Source organism: Pteronotus mesoamericanus, unplaced genomic scaffold (assembly GCF_021234165.1).
Source record: "Pteronotus mesoamericanus isolate MK-2021 breed Mesoamerican mustached bat unplaced genomic scaffold, CSHL_Meso_final contig_182, whole genome shotgun sequence".
Taxonomy (NCBI): Eukaryota; Metazoa; Chordata; class Mammalia; order Chiroptera; family Mormoopidae; genus Pteronotus; species Pteronotus mesoamericanus.
Window position 1 is genome coordinate 13,027,521 of NW_026555078.1, and position 27,482 is coordinate 13,055,002.

A 27,482-nucleotide genomic window follows, 5' to 3' on the forward strand; every position below is an offset into this window, starting at 1 on the left:
TGATTTTAATTTTGAACATATTTGCATAATATTTTAGATATAGCTGGTACCTAAAATTAAGAAAACATTATTTGGTATTCTGTTTATGCTCTTTATATTCTCTTGGTCCTGACATTTTATAATATGAATGTTTTATGAAAAATATATACAGTAGTTTGGACACATATATTTATAAGCCATTAGAAAATGACAGATATTAAATTGTTTTCTTAAGTCCAATGCAAACATAATAAAACATTTATTTTCAAAAATTAGTGAAATAGTATAATTTTAATGACTTTCTATAAATTCTGAAATTATAGATTTAAAAATATTTTTTTAAAAGGGAACACTTAAAAATTATAAAACAGTAGAATTTGTGAAAAATGACAGGGCATTTTTTTAGAAGGATGTAAAAACTCATGTAATCTCACCACATAACCTTTTAAAAATTTACATTTTGGTGAAATTCTTTTCAGGCTTCTTCTCCACACAAGCAGACCCCATTTGGGATCATGCCCTATGCACAGTTGTGTACTCTGAATTAACATGTCATTGAACATTTTTCTAAATCAACGTTAATACCACCCAACATTTCATTTGGTAAATGTAGCATTATTTTGCTGTTGATTACATGATTTGTATCTTTTCTATTTTAAAATTATAGCTCAAGTAGTTTTTATCCTATATGATCCAGTACTTTCATATTTGGAACTTTCATTTATATTTGTTACTGTTTTAATTCTAAGCAGAATTATGAGAAGCTTCTTGTCACTAGAGACCCAACTCTGGAGGAAGCCAGAGGGGCCTGCTCTCTTCGTTTTACTTTCCTCCTTCAAACCGCTGATAGTCACAACCATACGCGGAGCAGCTCTGTTAAAGGAGATGCTGTTATATTGGGTACACGCATATCTCATAGTTATAGCCAGCCATGGCAATGTTGAAAGATTCTTCAGCACTTTCTGTTTTTTGCTCTTCCCCCACCCCTCCCCAATCTGTATTAGCTTTTGGTTTTTAACAAGCACTGTCTCGAAGTTGACAGGGTTGCACTGAACTGTTATACAAAGGTTTTATTTCCCCAAACATTTGGCATGGGTGTGCTTTTAAAATGTAAAAGAACGTTAAACAGTGTCAACTCCCAATATCTTCTTTTATAGATGAGTTAATTCTGGCCCAAAGAGTTAATTGGCTTGCCCAAGTGCTCCTGGTTTTTCCATTGGTAGAAATGAAAATAGGACTCAGGTTTACCAATCTTATTTTTGCCATTGTATGAGAATCTATAAGAACCATTTCTGGCCAGTGTATAGAGGTTATCTGGGATGCTTAGCTATTTCACATAATACATGCTTATTTCCATAGGTAAACATAATTCTTTAAAGGACCTTATTTTCTATTATTAGTCCTTTCAGGATATGACAGTAACTACAATGAAGCAGTTAGGAAATACCTTATCACCATAAATTGTGACATACCCAAGGCTATAGCAGTCATAGGGACTTAAATATTGAATACCTCAGGATTCTTAAAAATGTATTTTGGTTCCTTCCCATGAAATCCTTTATTTAAGTCATTTGTGAAGCGTTACCTAGCAACATATTTTAAAGCTATGGCTATGTCGGATAAAAACTCTTAGGAAATAGTTTTCTTGTATAAAATATGGATCTTTGATAAATGATAATTCTCATTTGCAAGAGTAATTATGACACCCATTTTTACAGATGGTAAAACTGAGTTTGAGAGTATGTTGTGCCTTGCACAGCGTTGCATAGCTTGTGGTGGGAACAGGATATGAACACAATTTCCTTTTATTTTTCCCCTTTATTTATTGCCAATAAAATGACTCACATTTGTGTCTTTTCATTGCACTTTTAGTGTTGAATTTAATCTTAGGGTTATTATATTCAACAGATTACCATATACTCATTGATTTCTTTTTTAGCCTGACGCAAATTTTGGAAAAGGAGTCATTAATGATTTTGTTAGAAAAATCTAATTAAAACCTGATATTGCCACATGAAAGGTATCTGTTACAGGAAAAAATGAATCAGTGTTGTTTAATTTTGGATTTCAGTTCTATTTTGACCATCTGTTTAGGTGCTGTTTTTCATGATGTGAACAAATATATATGATTGTTATTCGTCTATTCTATAAAAATGTTTACTACTGTGGAAACTCACAGTTCCACAATTTTGCTAAAAACTCTTTTATAGAAGGCAGAACTCTCTGATTTCAAATTCTTTCCATAAGAACAAGAAAGAAGTAGAAGCAAATAAGCTGTTGATTTCTAGCATTTACTTTAATATTTACACTTTAGGCCAGTTTTAGACAAACTACACTTTTTCTTTGGTGCTTCATCTATTTTAAATTGTGGAAGTAGAATAAAGCTGTAGCTACCACAAATTAATGTGGAGTCAAATTTAAACCAGATACTCTAAATAAACACTAATTAGGATGTTATGAGTAATTTCCTGTCATAAATCTGTCATCTGAAAAACAATGAAAATTATAAAATGATCCAATTAAAGGTAAACTTACAAATTATGTGTTTGTCATTTATAAAGCATTTTTAATTGAACCACTTGTAATCATTAAGTCCAGAGTAGCCCTTGACTTTTACAGAGAGTTGACTGAAACATCAGAGTGCTTACCATGTATGAAACACTGTGCCAGATATTAAGAAGCAAGTTGAAAATGCAAAGGTCAAGTGACTACACAATGAGGGCAGCTCTACATGCAGTTGCGGCAGAAGGAGGGGCAATAACTATAGGCATACAGAAGCGCATTTAGTTTCTCCTTTCTAAAATGAAACAGATGTGATCACATGTATGAAGGACCCATGAGCAAAGCCAAAGTGGGCAAGGATTGAGGCTGGGAGGTGGGGGTGGGTGGGGCAGGGGAAAGTGGTGGCGGGAAAATGGAGATAAGTGTATTTGAACAATAAAAAAAAAAAAAAATGAAAAAGCCATTTTTAAAGTCTGTTTTTCTTTTCTTTTTTTTTTCTTTTTTCTTTTGGTCAATGACTTCTTTACTAACCATTGACAAAGAGGTTGTTTTTAAATGAATTTAAGAGTGAAGTTACAGTTTGGGTCTTTATGTCTCCTGATTTGAACTTGATTGGGAGGCCTGCCATTTAATCCTTAACTCACCAAGTGGTTGGTAACTACACGGGCTTGAGAGGAAAAGTAGTTCTGTGTGGGCACTTAAAAAAAAATCCTGTATATTGTTATTTTGATTGCATTTAATTTTGAAATCGGGAGCGATGCCCATAGTGTAGGAATTAAGCTGAGTCATGGCACAGACTTGGTTGAGCTGTGGCAGGCCAAGGGGAAGAGGCCATAGGCAGGGCTCTCCGCTAGATGTCTCTTCCAGGGCTTTGCTTACGCTGAGCAGCCCTGTCTCGCGGTGGTGGGCACTAAAAGGGAACAGAAGATGAGTGTCCGGGTTTCTTTTCTTTGAGTTTTTCTATCATTACTATTTAAAATGCATGTTAACTCAGTCCATTTTGTCACTTAATGTTAAGCAATATGCTCTAAATTTTAGGAAAGAAAAACAGCCAAGGGGTGCTTATTGTATACATCAGTTATATTTGGAGGTTTTTAAAAAACTTTTTAATCGTTCTTTCATAAGAATAAACGCATGCTTAAGCATCTTTAGGACAAAAAGGAGGAGGGGAAGAAATTCTGATGGCTTTTAAAGACAGTATACTTACAAATATTTTCTGTAGATGAATGATACATTCCTTTATCTTTTGAAAATTAAACAGTGTTCATTCCAAATGTGTAACTTGAAACACTAGTTGTTTGTTTCCTTGTCCATATTTTGTTTCAGAAATATAAATGCATCAAGAGTGGCCGATTTTAGATAGTTATTTCTGTTTCCAGGCACTTGACTTGATAGAAATATGTAGTAATTACAAAATGGTCCTAAAACTTAATAAATGCATAAAATACCCTTTAGAGATATTTTTGTTTCCAAATTTGAATATTAATTTCTAGGAATGTATCCAACACGCATCCTAACATCTTTTTGTTCATGCTGCCAATGATCTTTGTATTGCTTAATATTCTCCCAGAAAATGATACTGAAACACAAAAGCCTGACACACAAAATAATTGACTTAAATGGGGTTAGAAGTTTAAATTTGAATTTCTTTTTTTTGTTTCTGTCTCAGGGATAACTTGCCCAAACCTGCCTAAGACCAGTTAGGCTATATATACTGGAAAGCCTTTCACACCAAAGTTTTACATGCATCCTATTAATATATCCAGTGTTCCGATTATGTCTTTATGTTTTCTATTAGCTCCACTGTTTCAGTAATGTTCTTGGTCTTACTCTGAACATACTATCAATCATAACTTCTTTTTCTCCTTTGAAGGAAATATTGTAAAGCATCTACTTTCAAAATATGAAGAGTATGTCTAAGCCACAAAATAGTATCATTTTTATTTTAGGAAACCAATCTTTTAGTAGTAATTAAAATGTCCTTTTGGTTACTCAATAGATAGAAAGAGCCACCTCATTCTTTCATACATGGACCAATACCTATTTCATCAGCAGATCCTGTTGGTTTTATCCTCAAAATTTATTCTGTATCCGATTACTTCTTACCACTGGCAGCACTCTCACTTTTGTGGCATCAGCTTGCCTTGACAGTCACAAGAATCTGCTACTGAAAAGGTGATTGCCCTCAATGAGTTTGCTAATAAATTTTCTGCAAAAACCAACTAACTGACACGCACAAAAAAGATATTTGTTCAGAGATTCAGTCTTCTTTTTTAAAATTGTTGTATAATTGAGAACTACTATGCTTGGCACATAGAGAATACATTCAAAAATGCTTGTGGAATGAAAGAAACATAAAAGGGCATATATGTTCCAGAAAATTTATTGACTTCCCCCTTTGTGTAAGACATACTACTAGGTGCTGGGATATTTAAATGAAAAAGAATAAGATTTTTAACCCAGAGGAACTTACAGTCTAGTGAGGAGACATATATAAAAGACACACATGGTGGTGCTGGTGAGAAGGCGTACATAAAAGGTGCACCTAGTAGTGAGTGCAATAGCGGAAGCTCCTGTGAAGAGTCAGTGGAGCACACAGAGGATGCATAGCTGTCCTAGGAGCTCAGGGGTTCTGTCTTGTTATAATATCCCTGTGGTTGAGGATGGGGGTAAATATTATTTGGCTTTTATAACGAGGAAAAAAATTCAGCCTTAGGACCCCTCCTGTTCCTGAATAGTGTTGTGTTCACAGGGGGCAAGGGATATATATATGTCAAATCCGTGGAGACTTTTTCAGATTAATTGCAACTATAGATTTTAGAATTGTTGTTATTTTTGTTTACTTTTGATGCCCATCTAAGTGCTTAACAGAGAGCTATACTTTGAATTTAAGAAATCTACTCTCATATACGATCTCTCATCTTTTAAGAAGTAAGCTTGAAAAAAGTAGTTATGGCGTGACCAGCACTTAAGGTGTTACTTATTTATTGGCTGTTTTACAAGACAGTTTGAGGTGCAGAGTAGTAATTTTCTAGATTAAACTTTTTTTAAATCTCCCATAACATCCATAGTAGATCCTTCTTGTTGAGTGGCGCTGCTATTTCTGCTTTGGTTGGTGTTTCATATTGTATCTTAACTTTGTACAGCTGAGTCAACTCTGTTGGCATAAGTAATGCGAGCCTTCTTTAGAGAGCCAGATAAATGGCTTCCAGACAGATTCAATTTTTGTTCAGGCTAGTTTCATTATTTGCCTTGTAATGCTAGTGTCCTGGATTTAAGGCTTAGGCATACACTTATCTTCTGTTACAGAAATACTCTTTCTCAAAACTTTTTAGGTGATGTGTGCAGGCCTAGAGTTTCAACAATCCAGGCTTCCAGTTACTTTGAATTACATTGTGGTAGTTTTTATTTCAGCCTTTAATAGAGGGCAGGGCAAAAGTAGGTTTGTAGCTGTGAGTATGCGAAACACAGAGTTTATTTTTATATTATTTATTAATTATTGTATTATTTTCCATGTGAACAATGTAAACTTACTTTTCCCCACCCCATTAATGGATTTCTCTCTGCCACTTATCTTGTCTCTCCTTCAGCCCTGGCTGATGTATGAAAGATGGGCTTGGGGCTGAAATATATTGCCACACCTGGTTATTCAAGTTAGTTTTCTGTAAAGGAAAAACATGACCTTTGTAAAGTAATGATTTATTTTGTTCTGTGAGTGTGCTTTATTTACCATAATGTTTCTGTTAAGGTGTGTGAAGGATTATTTTCATTTCATGTAATAACCATAATGGAAATAGAGCAGCTTTTCTGGAACTCAGAAGACATTGAAGGAATCTCATAAGCTTTTATCAAGGAGGTAGCATTTTGGATATGGTCTAGTTTTATTAAAGTTACTCTATTTCCATTAAGATCATGTCTCCTTATAATCTTTACAGCCTTTGGGAGAGTGAATGTTCTGAGTTGTGAAGAGTGTGCTGAATCACAAATATATAATTAGGGGGGTATTTCTTACTCTTTGAATTACAGGTCCATTGATCAAGCCAGTCAACAGTGTGTGTGTGTGTGTGTGTGTGTGTGTGTGTGTGTGTGTGTGTGTGTGTGATGAAGATATGAGCAGTATAATTTTTTATTCCCTTTAGAAATACATGTCAGCAATATAAGCCTTTCTTGTCCTAAAGTGGACGCTCCATAAAACCTTTGCTGTCTTGACAGTGGAACTGCATATGCTTAGTGTATGGTTAGTATACTTACTAATTAAAATTTGCCAAGAGCAGATTTAATGTGTATGTGTAATGTGTATGTCTCCAGTGCAGATAGATAGCCTTTAAAAGTTTAAGATAGTGTGTGTGCTTGATGAGTTTTTTTACTCTTTTTGTGGTCTATTTTGAATTTGTAGGTATGTCATATATATATTTTTTTCTAATGATAAGGCTCATTCAGAAATTTTGTTTTGGTTATTCTTCCTACTTTAAGACTACACTACTTCCTACATAACCTGCTGATAACTTTTCTGAGTTTTTCACATTGGCTTTCTAAACTCTGCTTTTTAAAAATTGGTCTTTCTTGCATTTTAATAGAGACCACTCTTCAGGGAGTCAGAGAACTAAAGGTTATGGATTGTAGGCTCTTTGAGTTTAGTTAAGTTACTTAGTCTATCTGAACTTTGGTGTCCTCATTTGTAAAATTAAGGGTTTATTCTCTAATTCAAATTCAGCCATGGTCTAGGATATCTCTCTTCTTGGATTATACAAACAGTTTTGGTTAGCTTGATCTATGTCTTCACAAAGAAGCTCCTTGTATTCCCAAGACCCACATAGTTGTGTACATTCATGTTGAAACGTTGAAGTCAGACTAGCTCTGTCTTCCATATTTCTAAACAGTCTCTAAAAGACCTTGTCTCTAAAAGACCTCTGGTTCTCTAGAAATATGGTAGCTTTTTGTTGTAGAATTATTGCTGCCTTTGAATTCACTAGAAGCCCAGGGAATAGTCATCATAGTGCCTAAATCTTCTCATGTGCCCTTATTAAACTGTATGCCTCCAAATCAGACAGAAGGATTGGATTAATATCAGCCAATTCCCCACCCCTTCTATAGAATTAGCTGTGCTTGCTCCATTGGTAGAGGTATTTCTGAAACATGAAACCAAAGAGAGAAAGAGCTAATTTATTAGGTGTCATAATTATATACAAATAGGTATTCTCAAGCCACAAAACAAAACAAAACTGATGAAATTTAATGAAGATATTTGTTGGCTCTGTGAGGGCAGGGGACTTACCTATCTCATTCATTCTGTCCCTGTGCCCAGAAGAATATCTTACCGTAGTAGACCTTCCATAAAAATTTGTTGAATGAGTAAATGAAATTACAATTGCTTAAGTACAGAATGGAAAAGCTTACTTAACTCTTAGATTATGGTCTAAGAGCACATGCAGAATATGGAGAATTGGTATGGTACAGTATTGGAAACCTAATTAAATAAAAGAACATAGAACTTGACCTGGAATCTTAGAAGATTTAGTAGGGGTGGAGGATTCATTTATTTACTTTAACTCTTGAGTATAGCACTTAAACTAATGAGAGATTTTACAGTTTTGTCAGGTATTCTGTTCCTTGAAACTTCAGCTGGTCTTGTAGGGGTTGGATTACCTTCTGTCAGAAATGTAAAAGAAAGGGGTTTTCTGAAAGAACAGGTAGTTGAACCCACTGATCTCTAAGGTCCATGTGAGTAGATAGTTCTGAGTTTTATTTCAAAGGGAGATTAGGCATAGCATGCTAATTGTCTCATGGTGGATAGTGAATTGGATAATGAAATTTTCAGTCTTTGCTAAAGAAATTGAATTGTAGAGCTTTTTATGACATTATTAACATTTTAAGAATATCTAAATATGGAAATAGTTTTGTCTTCGTATTAATGAGTCAGATAACAGAAAAATGACAGTGGATAAAAAGAAAGGTGGCTGTGAGGGAGATGGGAACAGAAAGATCAATTAGTACATTATTGTGAATTGCCTGAATTTATAGTATGAACAGTTGTCCTCTAAATACATCAGTAACCCTGATGGAGAAATTTCTTCATGAACGTCACACCAGTGAGGACACGGCAGCAGTCTCGGGGCCTAGGTATGCGTACCGCAGAGGGAGCCTCTTAGCACACCTGTGGAGCCTCTGCGTGTGCCGATCTTCATGGTAGCTGATGAAGTGGTCTTTACAGTGTTGAATTTCGCTCTTCAAAACAAAAATAATGTTTAAAACACTTATGTTGCAAAGTTGGGGAATTTAAAGATAATTATAAATATGTTCTGTGGTCTCCTGAAATAAGCAGTTTATTGAAGGGGACTGGTGCAAAAACAATTATATTACAGTTTGATACCCTTTTTTAAACTATGATATAAATAATGTGCTGTGGAAACCTCCTATGTTGGGCAATTAAGAAAGACTGGAGTCTTGAGGATGAACGTTGAAGGATAGCAAGTGTGGACGGCAGGTGCGCTTCATGTGTCTCCCTCTACCAGTCTGATGCGTACACCTGCTGGAGGTGCGCTCTTTCAAAAGGGTCTGGTAGCCAAGTCAGCATTTGTCTGGATGTGTGGCATGTAGGAATGATCCAGAGGCCAGGGTCCTCACCCAGAGGCTTGACAGTAAGGTTGCTCGCTACTAAGTTATCTATAAAATCACCAAATATTCTGCAGAGCCAGGAGGTTAATTTTTCAGAAAGGCTTCTAGATGAGATCAAGACTTAGTGAAGATATCGTTATATTTAAAGAAATGCCATATCGGTAAGGAAGGAGGGTTCGTCAGAATCTGACTGCGGAAGAAGCAGTAAGGGAGATATACTTGGGCAGTTTCCATCCAAACACTGCGCAGGAGGATGGAATGCTCTTGTTGTTACCATGGTTTGTAAATCCCTGATGCGTAGATGGACACACCAGGTGGCCATTGGCATGATGCACTTAAACGTTTTTCATAAAAACAAGTCCCCTTGCTCCGATTTCCCGTTCACTCAGCAACATTCTGGTTATAATTTGCCTTCCCATATAGATTGGTCTACAGGGAGTAAATGTACTGGTTATGCTGATAGGAGCATTCAGATCCATATGGCAGTTATGGTTCTCAGTGTAAACTAACATAGTTAACTGAGGGGCATTTCTAGTTTGCACATTAGTCTCTTGTGAACTTAATGTTACTCTGCTGCTGACAGACCCAAGAAGAAAAGAAAATCCAGTTCCCAATTGTACAAGGCTGAGATCCAGACCAGGATGATGTACTCATCAAGACAAATGCTGTCTCTTGGCTACCAGCTCCATTTGAAATAGTGTATCCTGAAGCACTATTTCAATTGAACACATCAGATTGGTCAGAAGAGACACATGTAGGCATATTTGAAAAGCTGTAAGAGGTTAAAGTATGAGAGGGTGGAAAGGAGGGTCAAGAATCTGGAGAGAAGGGCAGAAGGCAGGTTGTGAAAGGCCTATCCTTTTGGGCAGAGGGTGTTCCATTCATTTTTAAAAGTAAGTTGAATTGAAAGGAAAGGTGGGATATTTCCTGCTAAAATACCATTCTACTTTTCCTGATTATTTTTGATTGAGCAGGTCTTTTTGTTATTTTAAATTCAAGCTCAGTTTGTTGACCACATAATTTTCCTATTTGTGTTGTATTTTCTAGGGTAGGTAAAGATGATTAGGTTATGATGGAATGTCTGAAGGCAAAACTAGCTAGCCATCGTGACTTTTTGGTCCACTGTTTACAGTTAGAATTTTAGTGATTCTGTTTTTTCCCTCCAAGCAGTACAACTTGAATTTCTCTAGTAATGAAATTGTGTAATCATGATTGAAAATTGTTTTGCCTACAGGGGGCCCCCAAGTCCTTGTAATCTCTTATAGGATACCTTAGAAATCCCTTTTTATTAAATGTACTATTTGCTTATTTCAAAAGCCCCTCCATTTTGCTTTAATCAGATTTTCATGACTCAAAGCATTTATGCAGTATAACTGCATTTGAAAACTTAGACTTTTTAGAAATGATGTTTTGATGAGATAAAGGTAGTAACATTTATTTTTTTCTGAAGTGAAGAAGCTGACAGTATCTTATTTGACATTTTGCATTTTCTAGTGTTTTACTAATTGTTGAAAGCCCAAAGTCAGTTTGTAGCTTTTACTCTTTGATGCGTTAATGACATTAAATTATTAAAATGGTAAAGGACTTTTTTCAACATTTTCTTTTGGCCACAGATTAACTATAATTTTCTTTGTCAAGAATCCACACTCCGGTTCCCTCAATGCATATGAATTCTCTACAATTTGACCTCAGTTAATGAGCAGGTGGAATGTTTTATTTCAGTAAAGGGACTGACAGAGTCAGATCTGTTTCCTGACACAATTCTTTGAGTTGGTTGTACAGATATTATAGGTGTTTCTTGCCTTCACTTATTGTTTTTGTTTCTTGTGAATGCTTTAGGAGAAACATATAAGCAATGAAGAAGAGCACTTAAGGAGGATGGAAGAGGCCAGATTGCAGCTCAAGGATCAACTTCTTTGTCTGGAGACTGAACAGGAATCCATTCTTGGTGTGATAGGAAAGGAAATTGATGCAGCTTGTAAAACCTTCTCCAGGGACTCGATGGAGAGATTGAAAGTAATTATGAGTTCTCATTGCAACTTTCACTTAGTTTCCTAATATATAATTATAATAAGATTTTAATGCATTTTTACATGGTAATCACATTTTTATTCCTGAAAGTTTTATGAAAGAAAATAACATCTTGCTGTTTTTAGAATGAGGTACTGTATCTATTGCATAGTCATGGTGAGAGAAAACGTGCTGCCATTCCTTTGAATTGCCTGTGTCTCACTCTGTATATGAAAATGTTTTACAAGAGAGGCAGCAGTTCGAGTTAAAATACATCCTTGGATTCATGAGGCCTGTGTTTTGAATTTTTCATTATCATAGGCCATTTTTGTTGTTGGTATGTTACTGGCCAACATCTATTGAGTAGTAGTTATGTTGTAGGTACTGCGGTAAGTGTGGCATATGCTTTCACTCCCTTAACCCCTAAAACCACCCTATCCTTTAGATATTCTGATTAAATCTATTTTTGGCAAGAGAAAGCAAAGCTTGGAGCGGTTAAGTAACTTGCCCCTGGCCCTATATCTAGTTAAATGCTCCAACTAAGACTTCAGACCTGGGGAGTCTAACTGTGGAGCTTCATCAAGTAACCACTATGCTATTTGCCTGCCCTATTTAAACAAATTATATTTAATTTAGCTTTTCTATCTTTAAAGTGGAATATTGATTGCTGCTCAATTTATAGTTTTAGTGAAATGATAAAGAAAAATAAAAGTAATCATTGGATGTTCATAATTTCTTAAAGGCAAGCACCTCTATTATCTCCAGGTTCTTATACCGTTACATACTTACAGAGAGTGCTGGATCGCTTTGATATGGCATAATCCAACACCAGCTGTCATTTACCACTATATTTATTTCTTCTGATGATGTGACAGTACTCAAATTGTAGTGTTATGCATAAGGGCTTTTAAAAAAATTCAGGTTCTTCTTTTACTTTTGTCATTCATCCTTTTCCTTATGTAAAATGACCATTCTGTTCCATTCTACTTTCCCTTCTTTTTTCCTGCTCTTTCTTAAGTGGTGTTTTAAAGAAATAAAACTATAATTGTACTTGTGAAGTAGAAGGTGTCTTAGAATTTGACTTTAATGAAAATATTTCAACTGATAGAATTTGGTGGAGTTGGTGGAATTTCTACGATATGTATTTCTGTGTACATTGTTAAAACAAATCAGAGGGCAGTTTAAGAGGACTGCGAGCCAAATATGACAAGTAATTGGCTTTAGGAAAAACGTAACTCTTTTCATCCTCTTATGGGGCCTGCTATAATGCTGATTTAGTCTCTTTTTCATCTAATGTTGCTGTATTTATTTAAGATTTTTCTTGTTTACATTCATTTAAAGGATGTGTGGCCTTGAAATCCTAATTTCAGCTAAAAGAATCAGCTATTAACAATGCACTTTTTATTCTGTATTTAAGTATTTATGTCAGGACAACTTTGTTTTCAGTCAGGTGGAGATGTAAAAATAGAATCATTTGGATCATGCTATAAGGTTTATAAGCCTTGTTATGGTTAATTATAGGCTAAACCATAGTGTGCACATAACAGATTGCTCAAATTATCCTTCCATCCAACATATTCTGAAAAGCACCCTATTCTTTAGTAGGCTTTCAGGAATGGAAAAATTGTAGTAATGGGTCTTTACACCTTTTTTCCAAAGTGATGGGTGGAAAGAGATTTAAAAGAATGGAAATTTTATTCAGTTTTTATTTTTAAGAGTACTTTTTTTTTTTTAATGTGAATCTCTCTCTACATATAACTTCTGTTGTTCCATTTCTGTAAACTTGAGGGAAAAGAAAAGGAATACTGAAGAACTAACATTTGCTCTCACCTCAAAGAAACTATCCTTGGGTATTTGTTAAATAAATTCTTTGCTTTATAGTTCAGAGATCTATGGGAGAGTGGTGATCCTTGTAAAATGTTTTTTTAAATGGATTAATTCCAATTATTCTTTGTCATTTGTTGACTTTTTGAAGTATTGCTGATGAAATTTTCAATCATTTTATGTAGAGAGTGACTGTGCTATGGAATGGATTGAATCATAGATATGTAACAAATGAGTCTCGGAAAAGTCCTTGGGGATATTGGCATTATTTCTAACTATAATTTTCTTTTTCCAACGACCATATTTATTACTTGTTCTACTTTAGTAAATGCCTATAGTGTTTGAAAACTTCAGGATAGACACTTAATAAACCACCATCATAACAAAACAATTAGGAAAACGTGTGAATTAAAGTAGCATAATTTTCTCAGACCAGTCTTTGATAATTCAAGAGCTTTTCCCGTAACACTTGATTTGAGTATTCATTTATTTGTAGAGCATAAAGAAAATGGCCATTGGAGCAAAACAAATTTTTTTCCCCTATGCACTGGAGTGATTAGGGAGAGTTCCTTTGGAAAGACTGGGAGAGAGGGTGTGAGAGTTGGGTGAGATTTACAGCGAAAGAGTAGGTGAGAGAAAGCTTGGATATGAGAATTCAACATTCTCGGATATGGCATGTGGTCGGCACTCATTGCCATATGTCTGAATGAATTACCTCATGATATTACTTAAAGGAGAGGTGTGTACACGCACACATCAGAAAGCATGGAAGTATTTGAGAATTGGAACAGACATCTCTTGCAGAGGATAGGGTATTTTTAAGAGAACATTGCTAGAAAGAAGTCCTACCAAAATATCATAGGTTCAACAAAAGTAGGAATTGAGAAAACAAATTTATTTACAATTGTAAAATCGTTGGTAACCTTTGAGTGCAGTTTCATCAGTAATAATGCAGAGCCAGATGGCAATGATTTTATAAATGCGTTGGAGTGAAGGAAATCAGGTCAGCTGACATAGACAACCTGTTTATTGTAGGATTTTGTTACCATCATAAAATATAAATTAATGACTGCATCAAGTTACATTGATTAGTTCCTGTCATTTCTATATAACCATTAATGAGACAAAATGGCCCTCATTGTATAAAATTAAAAAAGGATAAATGAGACAAAGAATTAAGTTTCCATGTAATTACATTTAACCCACTGTGAAATACATTAAATGGAACAAGACTGAGGAAAAGAAACAAACAAAAAAATGAGGTAAACTAGTTTAATTGAGGCTGCTTGACATGCAGAACTCTGAAATCAGCCTCCAGAGATACTAGCAATGACAGCACTAAGCATTGATTCATGTCTTTGCATTTGAACTAAGTATTTACTGTCAGAACATACATTATATATGTGTGTGTGTATGTTTATATGTATAAGCATATATATATGTGCTTAAACATATATATATTTACATAAATAGACATGTTAAATAAATGGTGGTTTAGAATTGGTTAAGTACTTGGTATGAACTGTCTTCTTTCTAAACCCTTAAGTTTAGGCACTAAACTTTTGGATGTTAAAGTGAAAAATTTCATTCAGGTAAATTCATTTTGGAGAAAAATCTGCTTTTGATAGACTATGTTAATTTTTTTTTCAGGTTTTTTCATCTGGTCCTGATATTAATTATGACCCACATCGCTGGTTAGCAGAAAGTAAGGTAATTAATTTTTGAATCCTAAAGTTATCATAATATTTATGAGCTTTAAGGTGTTCTATTTGGGCTAGCCATATATTTTTGTCACATAACTGAGCATATGAAGCTGTAGTACTTTACTGCTAGGAGAAATATGGTAATGCATTTGAGAAACCTGCATGTTCCTTTAGCTTAACATTTAAAAATTAGCTTAAATGTATAAGGATGGAATGGGAGAATAAAGAAAGGTAATACTGTTGAAATATTAAAACTAGATTGTCAGAGAGACAAATTCTTGTGCCTTTTCCTTGGGATAGGCAATGTCTCTGAAGTGTACAGAGGTCGGGGCAGCTGTAACCAACTTTCCTTACACATATATACTTACTATATTTTGGTTTCTGAGGGTGAGCTCAGAGCCTGCCAAATCTCTGTGTGGCTTAAGCAAATCCCTTCACCTTCCTGGGTGTCTTGTTTCCTCATTTACAACATTGGAGGGATTGACTTTAAGTTCTGAAGATAACGTTCCTGCTGCATGGTTCTTTGGAATTATGATTCGAATTTAAGGGAAGGTAAGCAAATATAAGTAAACTTGGATAATTTGCTAATCTTAGCAAGAAGATTTTTCTACACGGTGGATAATTATCAGCTATCTTCATAAATCAACTTGTAAATTCAAATATATAAAAATTAAAATATTCTGAAAATTATGACCACATAAGATGGAGATATGTGTGTATTCTAGTACCAATATTTAAATACTTGCATTCATTTTTAGATTAGTTTTTTTTCAGCTTTAACATACTAAAGTGCAAAATCTTCCATCCCATTTAAATTCTGTAAGAAAACCACCAGTACTGTAAACCTGACCCATTATGGTCCAGCTTAGGACTTTATTGCAAGAAAGAACCTTTAAGTTTGTACGGTGTCCTTATTTAAAAATATGAGAAAAATGAGGTTTCAGACAAGGTATGTGACTTTACCAGTGCCACATAAAAAATGGGAAAATAGATTATATGCCATGTTGACTCACAGTGAGTGTTCTCTCCATTGTATGCATTGCCATGCAAAGTCTTCTTTCGGCCAAGACTTATTGATTGTGTATTTTTTGGTGTATAGAGAATGGGGATGGAAGTGTTAGCAAACCATGGAAGTTAATAAAGTTAATGGGGGGAATGGCTATGTTAACCAATTTAAGTCTCCTTAAGGTGTGTTACATGGTTATAGAGCTATGTAAACACTGACAAAGGAACACAGGAAGGAGGGATGTTCGTGCTGGGAGAATGGGGGCTACGGTGCTGCCAGCTTGTCACAGAAAGCTTCTCCGAAAATGCAGGGTTCTTACTTGGTCATACAAAAAATATGCACAAGTTCTCCAGTTGGCTAAGTGTAGGTAAAACAATGACAAAAAGATGAGAATATTTGAATAAACACAGAGAATGCCTGAGATTGGTGGGTGAGGTACAGGTGGGAGGCGGTGGAAAGACAAGGTTCCCCTTGGAGGCCAGATATGCATTAGAGAAGCCCCCCTCAAAAAGTTCTTAATAAGAGACTAACAGTATTATGATTAAATATAGAAATTTACCCAGCCTTGTCAAATCCGCTATCCTACTTTAAGACAATGATCCTGTGCATTCCTGTTAGAATCAAATGCAAATTAGCACTTATGTCACCTGCATAGGCCATTTATAATATACATGTTTTGCTGTCCCTGAATTTTTGGATTAGAAAATTCTGTTGTGCCTTAATAAAACATGTCTCCTGTTTCTTTTTCCCAACTCCACAGTTTTGACAAGAGCAATACACTTGGACTTTTCTTGCAAGTTAAAATCTTTATCATTTTTGAACAGAAAGCTTTCCCTGCTGTTGTTCAGCTAAATTATGAGAGCCAGAGATGACTCTTAATCATAGCTCTTTAATTTGGGAACTACTCAGCAGTTTTCCCTTATCATTTAATGGGATTGAACTTCTGATCGGATGAGTTTTAATACTGCATGAGACAACTGTTCCTCTACAGTGTAAAAGGGTCCTGATAAACAATACCACACTGACCAACGGCTAAGGAGGAATTGAATCTATTTACTGGAAAGATGGCTTCGGTTATTGATGGGCTACAATACTGTAGTTCCCATGAACTACGGGGGGACAGCTCTATAAGTATTGAAGATAAGATCTGAAATCAAAGGACAAAAAACTATATGGAAAGTAGAATTGCTATTCAGCTAGTCCATGCTGACATCTTGTGGTATTAGACGGACCTCTGAGGGCCTTTGGTAATTGTTTTCGTAAATCTGCCAAATGAATTTCTTCTGTTAGTGTTAATCCTAAAAGAGCTAGAGGATTGAGTGGGGGACTGTGTCACTACAGCTTTGTTGGCATAGCGTACACATGAACTCCAACTTCGAGTGGGACTCCAAGCATACAGATAAAATATCCGATGAATGGTGAGAGTAAGGCATTATGGGGCGGAAGAGGGTTTGGGATGGTTGTGAAGGAATGCCAGGCAAGGGGTTTCCAGGGATTAGGGATTTATTTTTGTCATAGCTCTTGACAGGGGATGTAGAGATCAAATTTTATTCACTTTAATTGATAATTTATTCAGAAACTACTGTGCCCTACATGCTATGATGTGTGCTCTGGACATAAAAATGAATTAAGACATAATCCTCTTCAGGGACATACTTTGTCTAGAAAAGACAACAGTTCTGTAGAAAATGTCAGTATTCTAGGTAAGAGCTGTGATAGAGGTATACAGGAGCTGGAAGGGGGTGATGGCTTGATGAATTTTGAAGCTAGCCAAGCATAATTATTGGTCCTAATATTGCTAACTTTAAGTAAGGGTATTCTTATAGAGTAAAAAGACCATCGTGGTTGTTTTACTAGATAATTGTAAGTATTTCCACTAAATTGCAAGCTGTCAACTATGAAGGTAAAAACTGCCTTATTTAGAAATTCTTTCTCTATTTTGGTTTATTTAACAATACTTGTTGATGTAGTTAAATAAATGAGCCCATTATGTAATCTGTACAATGCTCTTGTGAGTAGTTAATAGAATGGTGTTGGCACTGTGATTAATAGTCTTGTCAGATAATTATTATTTGGAATTGTTAAAGTTATTCCTATTCTGTGTTTCAAGCTGTTTCTGTGAGATACTTAATGAAGATGCTGAGTGTTTCTCTAACAGATTGTCGTAATTGAATATTGTTTGATTAAATTCCCATAAATTGGTACACTGTTTTGTAGGATTAATAAATATATTCTGCATACATAGTCAATTCATTAAAAAGCATCTAACTGTAACCTATTTTTAAACTTTATGTGGCAATGGAATAAGGTTTCATATGAATAAACTAAAGCCATAGGTTATATTGTACTATATTAGTTGGCTTAGACCACCATAATAAAATACCACAGGCTGGACAGTAGCTTAAACGACAGACATTTATTTTCTCACAGTTCTAATGGGTAGAAGTCCAAGATCGAGGGGTCAGGGTTGGTTTCTGTTAGGTTCTCTTTCTGGCTTGCAGACTGCCACCTTTTGTGTTTGGATGGGGTGGGATGGGGTGCTTTGGCCAAGTTAGGGGACTGGAAATCAGAAAGACGAGGGAGTGCAGGCTTTCTTGTAAGCCCTGTGCCCCACCCTTATGACCTCCTTTAACCTTAATTACCTTAATCCTATCTCCAAATACTGCCACAGGGAGGTTTAAAGCTTCAGCGTATGAATTTTGAGGGGACACAATTCAGTTCATAACAACACATATCAAACCTGATTAGTGCTTTGTTTCAGAGGCTTTTGTTTTTGTTTTCCACAACCAATAGGCTTATTGCTATGAAAAACAGATTTGCTGTATTTCTGTTATCACTTCTTAGCAATGGTAGTTAACACAGGCCAACGACTGGGATAGGGTAAGAAGGAAAGCATTGAGAAAAGGGAAATCTGAGGTGATTTTCTAAATATGTAATTCACTCACAGAGCAAGAATAGGTTAAATATTACAGATGGTGAGGTTAAGAGTCTGAAAAAGAGAGTTGCTTCAATAAAGATTTCTCATCTCTTCAAGGTAGGGAAAGGCTGACTTTATCTCCCTGAAGTCTTTCTCTCTACCTGATTAGATTCTGGGAATATGCAATTTTAGCAAGCAAAGCTAGACCTTTTTTTTTTTTTTTTAAACTCTCTGCAATAAAATCCCCCTTTATAAGAAATCTCTAGTCCTATTCCAGGGTGGTTTTGATTTTTAAATGCTTTATTAAACTGCTTTATATACCAAATTAGGGGGCTAATTGTATTCTGATTAGAATTTTAGTTAGTAGACCACATTTTTCTGTAGTATTTCCTTAACAAAGATGATAGATTATGCCAAATTTTAATAAAAATCCAACGAAATCATGGCTTGATTTCACACCAGCTTTGAACTGATATGAACAGTTGTGTGTATTTTTTATTTTGCTTAAATTTGTTGTTGTTTGTATTTGTTCATATTATTATGATACTATTTTTTCCTGTTGTTTTGAAATACTACATTTTTTAGATTTTTTGTCTTTTTTTTGGTCTTAATTAGCTATAAATGTCATTTTTTAGACTAAACTTCAATGGCTCTGTGAGGAACTGAAAGAGAGAGAAAACAGAGAGAAAAGTCTGCGGCACGAACTAATGCTGTGTAGACAGCAACTCAGGAACATGACTGAAAACAAGGAATCTGAGCTCCAGTGTCTCTTTGACCAGATAGAAAGGCAGGAGCAGCTTCTGGAAGAAATACATCGGGAGAAGAGAGGTGTGTTTGCTGCTCTTACCCTTATTTTTCTTTGTTTGCATTCCTGGAACCTAGGATTGGAAGAAACCTGCTTTCCTTACCTACAGTTCAGATTGTTTCCATATTCTTCTGCTTTCCTTCATCTTTCCTTTCTTCATTTCTGGGTCCAAGAGGGAAAACTGTTCTGCCCTGAGAGTTTTTCTGTAGGTCACCGTATCCCTCCTGCCCACATAGCTTTTTGTCTGCTGGCCATTTGAAAGTGTTAATTTGGTAAGACATATTTGTCCTCCCCTGGGCAAATTTATATTTTAATTCAGTAAAATATCTGTTAATTCATTCGCCAAATATTCACTTTGTCCTAATTTTTTCGTAGGCACTGTTACAGGTGCTGAGGATCTGTTTGTGAATAAATCAGAAAAAAGACCCTATTCTTGTTTACCTACTATTGAGTGGGGTGACAGGAAAAAAATGTAATAATTAGGTAAACTATATAACAGAAGGCTGTAAGCACAATGATGAAAACAATAAAATAACGGAAGGAGAGTTTGGGAGATAGGGGTTTAATATGTATAATACATGGGTAATACTTAACTTTAAAGTTAGACAAGAAACTTGGAAAACTACTTTTCTGTTCGGTTATACTAGAGATGCATCAAGAAAGGGAAGAAGAAAAACAGCAATTATGTATGGGGATCCTAAGTGTATCTTCTGTTGTGTTGGCCTGAGGTCTTTTCTTTTATTAGTGAACTTTATTAATTTAAGGTCCAGAAAGAGACTTAATATAGTGTCTTACTATGAAAAACTAAGTAATAATGTATAGTAATCCCTTCCTTTTTCATTTTAGTGATCAGTTATTCTTTATGTACCACTTAAAATTATTTATTACTGTATACTAGCGATTCTCAATTTTTCTACCATCAATTCCACTTTATATTCTTAAAAGTTCTTTGAGTTATCAAAATTTTATTATGCGTTATGTGTATCAGTACTTACCATATTAAAAATTAAAACTAAGAATTAAAAATATTCCTTTAAGATAATAAGTTTAAGTGCATTACATGTAACATAAAAATTAATAAAATTTAACTCTTTTCCAAGACAAAAATATTGAAAATGACAGTTTTGCACTTTTGTAAATCTCTTTAATTGCTGTCTCAGAAAACAGCTGCATTTTCATTTTTGCTTCTGCATTTAATCTGTTGGTATATTACATGTCATGTAACCTCTGGGAAAACTGTACTTTACATTTATGAGAAATTGAATGTAAAAAAGGCAAATAATATCTTAGTGTGATTATTAAGGAAACTTGGGCAGTCCCCCAGCCACTCTTTGAGCACTGACGCTCCAGTGTAATTGAAAGATATGAACTGTGCCAGCAGTTGAAGTTGGAGGATGTCCTTGTAGTGTTTTTTAAGGACAAGGAAATGATATCTCATTATGGAACTTACAAATAAAATATTATTAGTTTCTATACATGTTAACAAGTATTCACTAATTAACACTAGATTACAACCCAGTTTTCCTTTGCGCAAGCATCATCAGTGTTATTACCCTGAAAATGATTACTTTCTTTGGATATAGATTAATGAATAGTGTATTACAAATACACAGAACTGTCAGTGGGGGAGACATCAGAAAGAACCAAATATTTGTGCACTTAGATAATTATATTCAAATGCCCAGCTTACTCATAAAAACTCATCAAGTTTGTAGTCTCTCAAGATGATTGCTTTTATTTCTGCTTTTCGAATGTAATGAAAATGTATTGCTTGCTTTGTATCTATAGAGCATTTGAATTTCTGCATCTTACAGTGCTTGTCACATTATTAAAAAGTATCGGCTCATGTTTTGATAGGATTATGTTGAGTGTTTAGGTTAATTTGAGGAGAATGGACATCTTAATATTGAATCTTTCAATCCAAGAACATGGCTTATTGATCCATTTATTTAATAGATCTCCTTTAACGTTTCTCATGGATGTTTTGTAGTTTTCAGAAAATAGGTCTTGTACATCTTTTTAAGATTTCTTTCTATTTTTTTTCTGACTTATAATGTTAAATGACATTTTAAAATTTGAATTTCCAACATTGGTTTTAGGATGTAGAAATGTAATAGTTTTTTTTAATATTTTAACATTGTATTCTGCAACTTTATCTGGCTCATTTATTAGTTCTAGCTTGTTATTTTGCAAAGTTTATATATTTTTTTAATGTATGATAGGATTTCATACATTAATGAATCCTCTAAGCTGGTAGTTTTCATTTTGGGAAGGTTTTTAATTTTGAACTCAAATTCTTTAATAGCTAGGTGGCTATTCAGAATTTCTATTTCTTCTTGAGTCAGTTTTTACTAATCTATGCCTTTAAAGATATTTCTCTATTTCATCTGAGTTGTCAAATTTATTGGCATAATTTTTTATAATTTCTTCTTTTTCATCTTTTTAAAAAAATTCCTGTAAGATCTTTACCAATGTCTCATTATATCCCTGATAATGGCAATTTGTTTTCTATCTTTTGTTCTTTATATTAATATTTTTATTAATATTTTTGAAGAAACAACTTTTTACTCTTTATTTTTTGTTGTTTTTTATAGTTTATTGATCTCTACTCTTATTTTTATTTCCTTCCTTCAATTTACTTTGTGTACTCTTTTCTCTTTTTCTGGCTTCTTAAGTTGGAAGCTTTATTTTAATGCCTGTTTCCAAATATAAGCAATTAAAATTATAAACTTTCATTTTAGCAATAGTTTAAGTGCATTCCAAAAATTTTGCAAGTTGTATTTTGTATTTTCACTACAATTTAGATTGAAGTATAAAATGTTTCTCTTGTGATTTCTTTGACCTATGGCTTTCTTTTCTTTTTCTTTTAAGAAGTGTACTACTTGCTTCATTTCAAATTACATGGAAAGTTTTTTTTTGATATTTTATTATTGATTTCTCACTTACTAAGCATGTGGTCATAGAACATACTCTTCATGACTCTGATACTTTGAAATTTATCAAGACTTATTTTATGGCCCCAAATATGGTCTAGCTTGGTGAATTTTCCATGTGCACTATAAAGTAAGTTATGTTCTGCATTTATTGTGAAATGTTCTGTAAGTGTCAATTATGCCAAATTATTTCACCATGTTATATGTCTCTAGTGATTTCTATATCCTTACTGATTTTATCTATGTCTCTCAATAACTAATAGAAGATTCCTAAAATATCTAATTATTACTATCAGGTTTTGTACATGTTATTTATTTTGCTTCATATATCTTGAAGCTGTTATTATAATTAGAGCCTGTCTTAGTACTAATCGTGGGAATCTCCCAATTAGGAGCCTATTGTAATAGTTTTAATAAAAGCAAAAGAGGGACTGAAGAAGGACATTTGTAGTGGCAACAAGTGCAAAGATATTGTGGAGGACTTAGCACAGGATTGGTCAGTATAAGTGAGAAAGAAGACTCAAAGGCACTGTAAGGTCTCAGTGGTTTTGCCATTGGGAGAAGAAATAAGAAAGTAAGGAAGTAAGGGCTGGTTTGGTGGGAGAGAAAGAGGGGTCCATTTTTTTTTCTGTTTTTTAAAATTATGAATTAAAACAAATCTCAGGAAGACCCAAACTTTTGTCACTTATGCCTTATGTGTGTGAGATACTGTGTCTCTTGATAGAAGTAATGAAAACCAAGCAAAGGCTGTTATAGCTGGAGACTTATAAACATATTTATTAGAAGGAAGGAAGAAATAATTATGTTATCAGTAATATAAGGAACAGGTTCCTGGTGAAAAGTGGAGTATTGATTACTTCTGTTGAGGCCCATAAGAGGACGTTTTTAGCAGGACTTGTGATTTGGATTAGACCTTGAAGAACACAGCAGGACTTCCTTAGATGGGGGGAAGAAGAGAGATTCTGCACAGGATTTATCTGCCTAGAAGTCTCTTCTTGCATACATCAATGTCCATTTATAGTGGTATACATGGAAGACCAAAGGACAGCAAAACTGATGATTAAATTTGGATATTTCTGAAGTATCAAAGTCAATTATTGTTGAAACTTGTATTTGGTTTTCTTCAGCATTTTAGAAACTTAGTTGTTAGGTACAACATGGTTAACCTATCTATAAATGAAACACAACAGAGAAACTTCCTATTTGTTGGCATTAATGCTATTCTCTGCGCAAATATTTTTAGTTTGATTTAATCTCACATTAACTGGCACATACCAGGTTAACTGAGGTACATGTATGAAGAATTTCTAACATTGCGTGCATCCAGCTTTGTGGATCTGAGTTGTCTTATGCTTCCTGGGGTATTCTGGGCCAGTGAGTTTCTGCTGGAATGTTCCAAAAGGAGAAAATAATCTATTAAAGAGTTAATGTCATGGGCTCCTTAGAAATTTAGTAACTAGTGACTGGGAAATTGTTTATTGTTATGAACAACAATGAAGACAATAGTAGAGAGCTATAAACTGAAGCTGGTAGGATTTAGGCGTGATATTGTTTTAATTTGTGTAAGTAGTTATTTTTAATAATTTCTTAATAAATCAAATGCTGTCTGCTTTCTCAGTGTTCTGATAACTCGCTGCTCCTGTATGTGCCTGTATTGCTCTTTAAGAATACTTTGACACTATGAGGCTTATTGAAATCTAAAATTATGTAGATATCAGAAGGATTTTTTTTTCAAAAATCTTGAGAAGGAGGGGCATCTGTATAATATGATCTAGTTGCATTCTTACCATATAAAATGCTAATGATTATGAACAAATAGAGCAAACAATTTCCTTAGCTTATTTTGTCTTAAACTGAAACTACGAACTCTTACTTAAATGTGCTGTTCAGTCACTCTGTGGTTTTGCTGTGACTAATTTAGTGTACATAATTTTTCTTTCTGGAGGAATTAGAAAGTGGCATGGGTCTCTGAAATTCCTTTCCCTTAAAGATAAAACTTTATTTTCTTACCCAATTTTCAATTTGGAATAAGTGTGACATTCATTTGGCTTTGTTGGATTAGGTGGGATCTTCACCAATTCCGTTACCCTAACACTACGGTAGACACATGCCTAGGAAGACAGTCATTCTCAGCCATATGGACTGTAGATTCAGGCTTCCTGAATCTGTTCCTTCCTGTCATATAGACTATCACATATTCGGAATGTATGTGTGAAGATGAAATAAGCCATTGTCAGGGCCTCTTTGTTACGGAGCTGCCTGTTCTGAATAAAAGGAAAGTGCGAAGAAGATGTGAAAGAAGGGAAATAGTCCTTCAGTCCCTTCAGGACACGCTGTTTTTGCAGGAGAGGACCAACTGCTCAGGTTGGTTGTTGGTTTGTTTTTGGTCATCATCTGTGCTTAGGCAGGAAGTAGGTGGTGGACAAAGGATGCATCATAGTCCCCATCTCTTTTTTCAGTTCAGCAGTTTGAAGTCTTATCTTAACAATGACTGTGGGTGTGGCAGCATTCAGAGAACTGTCCTGGCCCAGAAAGAACTTATGCCTCACCTCAATCAGTTTTGAGTAGGCACAGTTGAGAAGTGTGTTAAGTTGAATGTATCAACTGGAATAGAGGTCCTATGAAAGTAGTGATCTTTGTTTTGTTTTGTTTTGTTCAACACCATATCCCCAGGTGCTTAGTCCCAGGTGCTTTAAAAGCCTGGCACATACTCGATATGTCAAATATTTGTTGAATAAGTGAGTGAATGCATGAATGAATGACAGCTGCAGAGTTAATAGGGGAGCCATAGTGGAAAAAACCACAATGAATTCCGCAGAACCAAAATGGATTCTGCATAACCAAAGTACAAATCAGCAAATACTTGGCAGAACTTAAATAATTTAATTGGAGTGATTTACATTTTGTTTATGACACTCTGGGATTAGGTAATATCTGTCTTTTCTAATATTTTAGTTATGTATTATATTTTACAGTAGAAGTATTTAAACCATCTATATTGTTATTCACTTCACAATGATATTCTCTAAGAGCTTCCCAATTCATTTAGGGACACCATAACTTTGTTAGCAGTAACTCTAGCTCCACTTTGTGCTATGATTTGAGTTAGTTCTTTAGTGTAACATGTAAAAAACAGTTTAAAAATACCTGAATATCCCCCCCAAAAAAAGAATATGAAAAAATATATATATGTCTAAAATTATTTTAGTTTTGAATAGTAGAATGAATATGACTTCTGGAGCAGTATTTTCTCATTGCTGCTGATTGTAGACAAGCTTAAGCATGATTGTAAGTGTTGAGTGGAAATATCCAGGAATGGGAGAGGTTGGACAGGTGAAAGGAAGGCTAATTGGCGTAGCAGGATCCCAGAAGATATGACAGTGGATGAAGTAAAAAAGGAAGGTGGAGAAGTGAACCTTGGAAAGAACAAGGGCAACAGTTAGGCATGTTTTCTCCCATTAGCTTTTTAGCACTTTGAATCACTGCTATTTTTGGAAGTTTCACATCATACTATTCTGTATAGTATTTTTTAATTTTTCTTTTCATTTTGAGTATTAACTCCTTAACATCTGTGATTGGGTTTAATTGATCTTTGCCTTGTATATGCTTAATACCTGTTTGGAGAAAAGAGTGGAGTGGGTGCTAGCTACTGGGTTTGCTACATTAAGACTGAGAGACCTGTTTTGGCAGAAACCTTTTGATTTTTAATTCACATTTTAGAACGTTTCTCATGGTTATATTTTTTTTGCAGACTGCTTCCAAAGGATAATACATGTCATGTGTGGATATCCAAGGCATAGAGCCAGCTATGTGATGAATCTGATATACCGTACACCATTATTCTGGCTCTATAGATGTCTCTGAGGATGAGCTCTTTCCTAATAACAGAGATAGGATCCAATTTTTTTTTTCAGTGTTCTAATATTGCTGTGCTGTTGAAGGCATTGATTCTAAAAAACACTGCATTTCCAAAGGTTCCCATGTACCTCGTTTTTCTCTGTCAGTGGTGATCTCAACTTTTTAAGCGTTTTTCCTTTGGTTTCACTGTTATGGTTCTGAGAAACTCGGTTCAGCTGACTACCCTGTTTGTCCTTGCTCTTCCTTTGAATCTCTGCACTACTTACACAGTTGCTGGGTGGCTGGACAGAGGGTGCTTTCTTAGAATGTCTTTGTAGGACAGAGACCAGGGAGGGTCTTGTGAAAAGGAGGCATTCTTCCTAACATGTAGGCTAGACATGGGGTTGCATTGTTTATGTTTTGTGTGTACATGGCTGATTGATTGATTTAGTTTTCCTGCCACTCACCTGTTCATCTCTAACATGAGAGCACTTAAAACCTATCCTTACACTTACAATTTGAAGGAAAGTTTACATTCTTCCATGTTTTTGTCCCCTGCAACTGGTGACTCTACAGTTTTCATTTCTTGCTTCTTGCACATCTGCTCCTCCCTCCCCAGTTAGACTAGCTCTGTCTTATTTAGCCTTTTATTATTTCATCTCCTAAAGAATTGCAGAAGCTCCTTATTTGAAGATATTCTTGACCTCTAGTCTCTACCTTCCACTTGACTGGTCTTCACCTATGAGCTGATAGGTGAAGACCAGTCAAGGCAGACGACTTTCCCAAGCAGGCACCCTTCAGTTGGTATGTCCAAGTTCATGCCATTTCCCATACCCTGGAGTTCTCTGTCCATTCCTATGCTATTTGATAAAGTATTTGGTAAGTGTTATATCTTTTAGAAATAACCTTGAATATCTGAGATTCATACAAGAAAGTAAATCATTCTCTAACTTTGGTTTTGTATTTTTTATAATAAATTACTTGCCACACATCCTGCAGTTGACCTCCATCTGATAACATTTCCATAGACAAAACACACACATGTGCATGCACACATAACTGCTCTTCTAATCAGTCCTGCTAGGTGAGTCTTCGTCAGTACAGCTTTGAGCCCATGACTCCTTACCTCAGAAACCTTCAGCTGCTTTCTCATTGCTGAACAAATAAAGTTCAGATTCTTATAGGAGCCCCACCATTTTCCCCCTCTCATTTATGAAAACTCTACCCTCACTATCACCCTTGCTAGTGATATTGTTCCTTTTACCACCCCATCACTACTAAAACTTTAGGACATCATCATATGACATTTGCCTTTTCCTCTGGGTATCTGCATATACATCTTTTTATATTA

At 34.9% G+C, this 27,482-nt stretch overlaps 1 protein-coding gene across 1 annotated transcript in view; it reads left to right on the forward strand.

Moving 5' to 3' along the window:
• The window catches only part of CEP128 (centrosomal protein 128), a 336,595-nt gene that overhangs the window by 116,142 nt on the left and 192,971 nt on the right, over positions 1-27,482 (forward strand). The window contains exons 17-19 of the mRNA XM_054567190.1: positions 10,936-11,112; positions 14,581-14,640; positions 19,192-19,384. Of these exons, the coding sequence (XP_054423165.1) occupies positions 10,936-11,112; positions 14,581-14,640; positions 19,192-19,384 (430 nt within the window). The remainder of the gene's footprint in view (positions 1-10,935; positions 11,113-14,580; positions 14,641-19,191; positions 19,385-27,482) is intronic.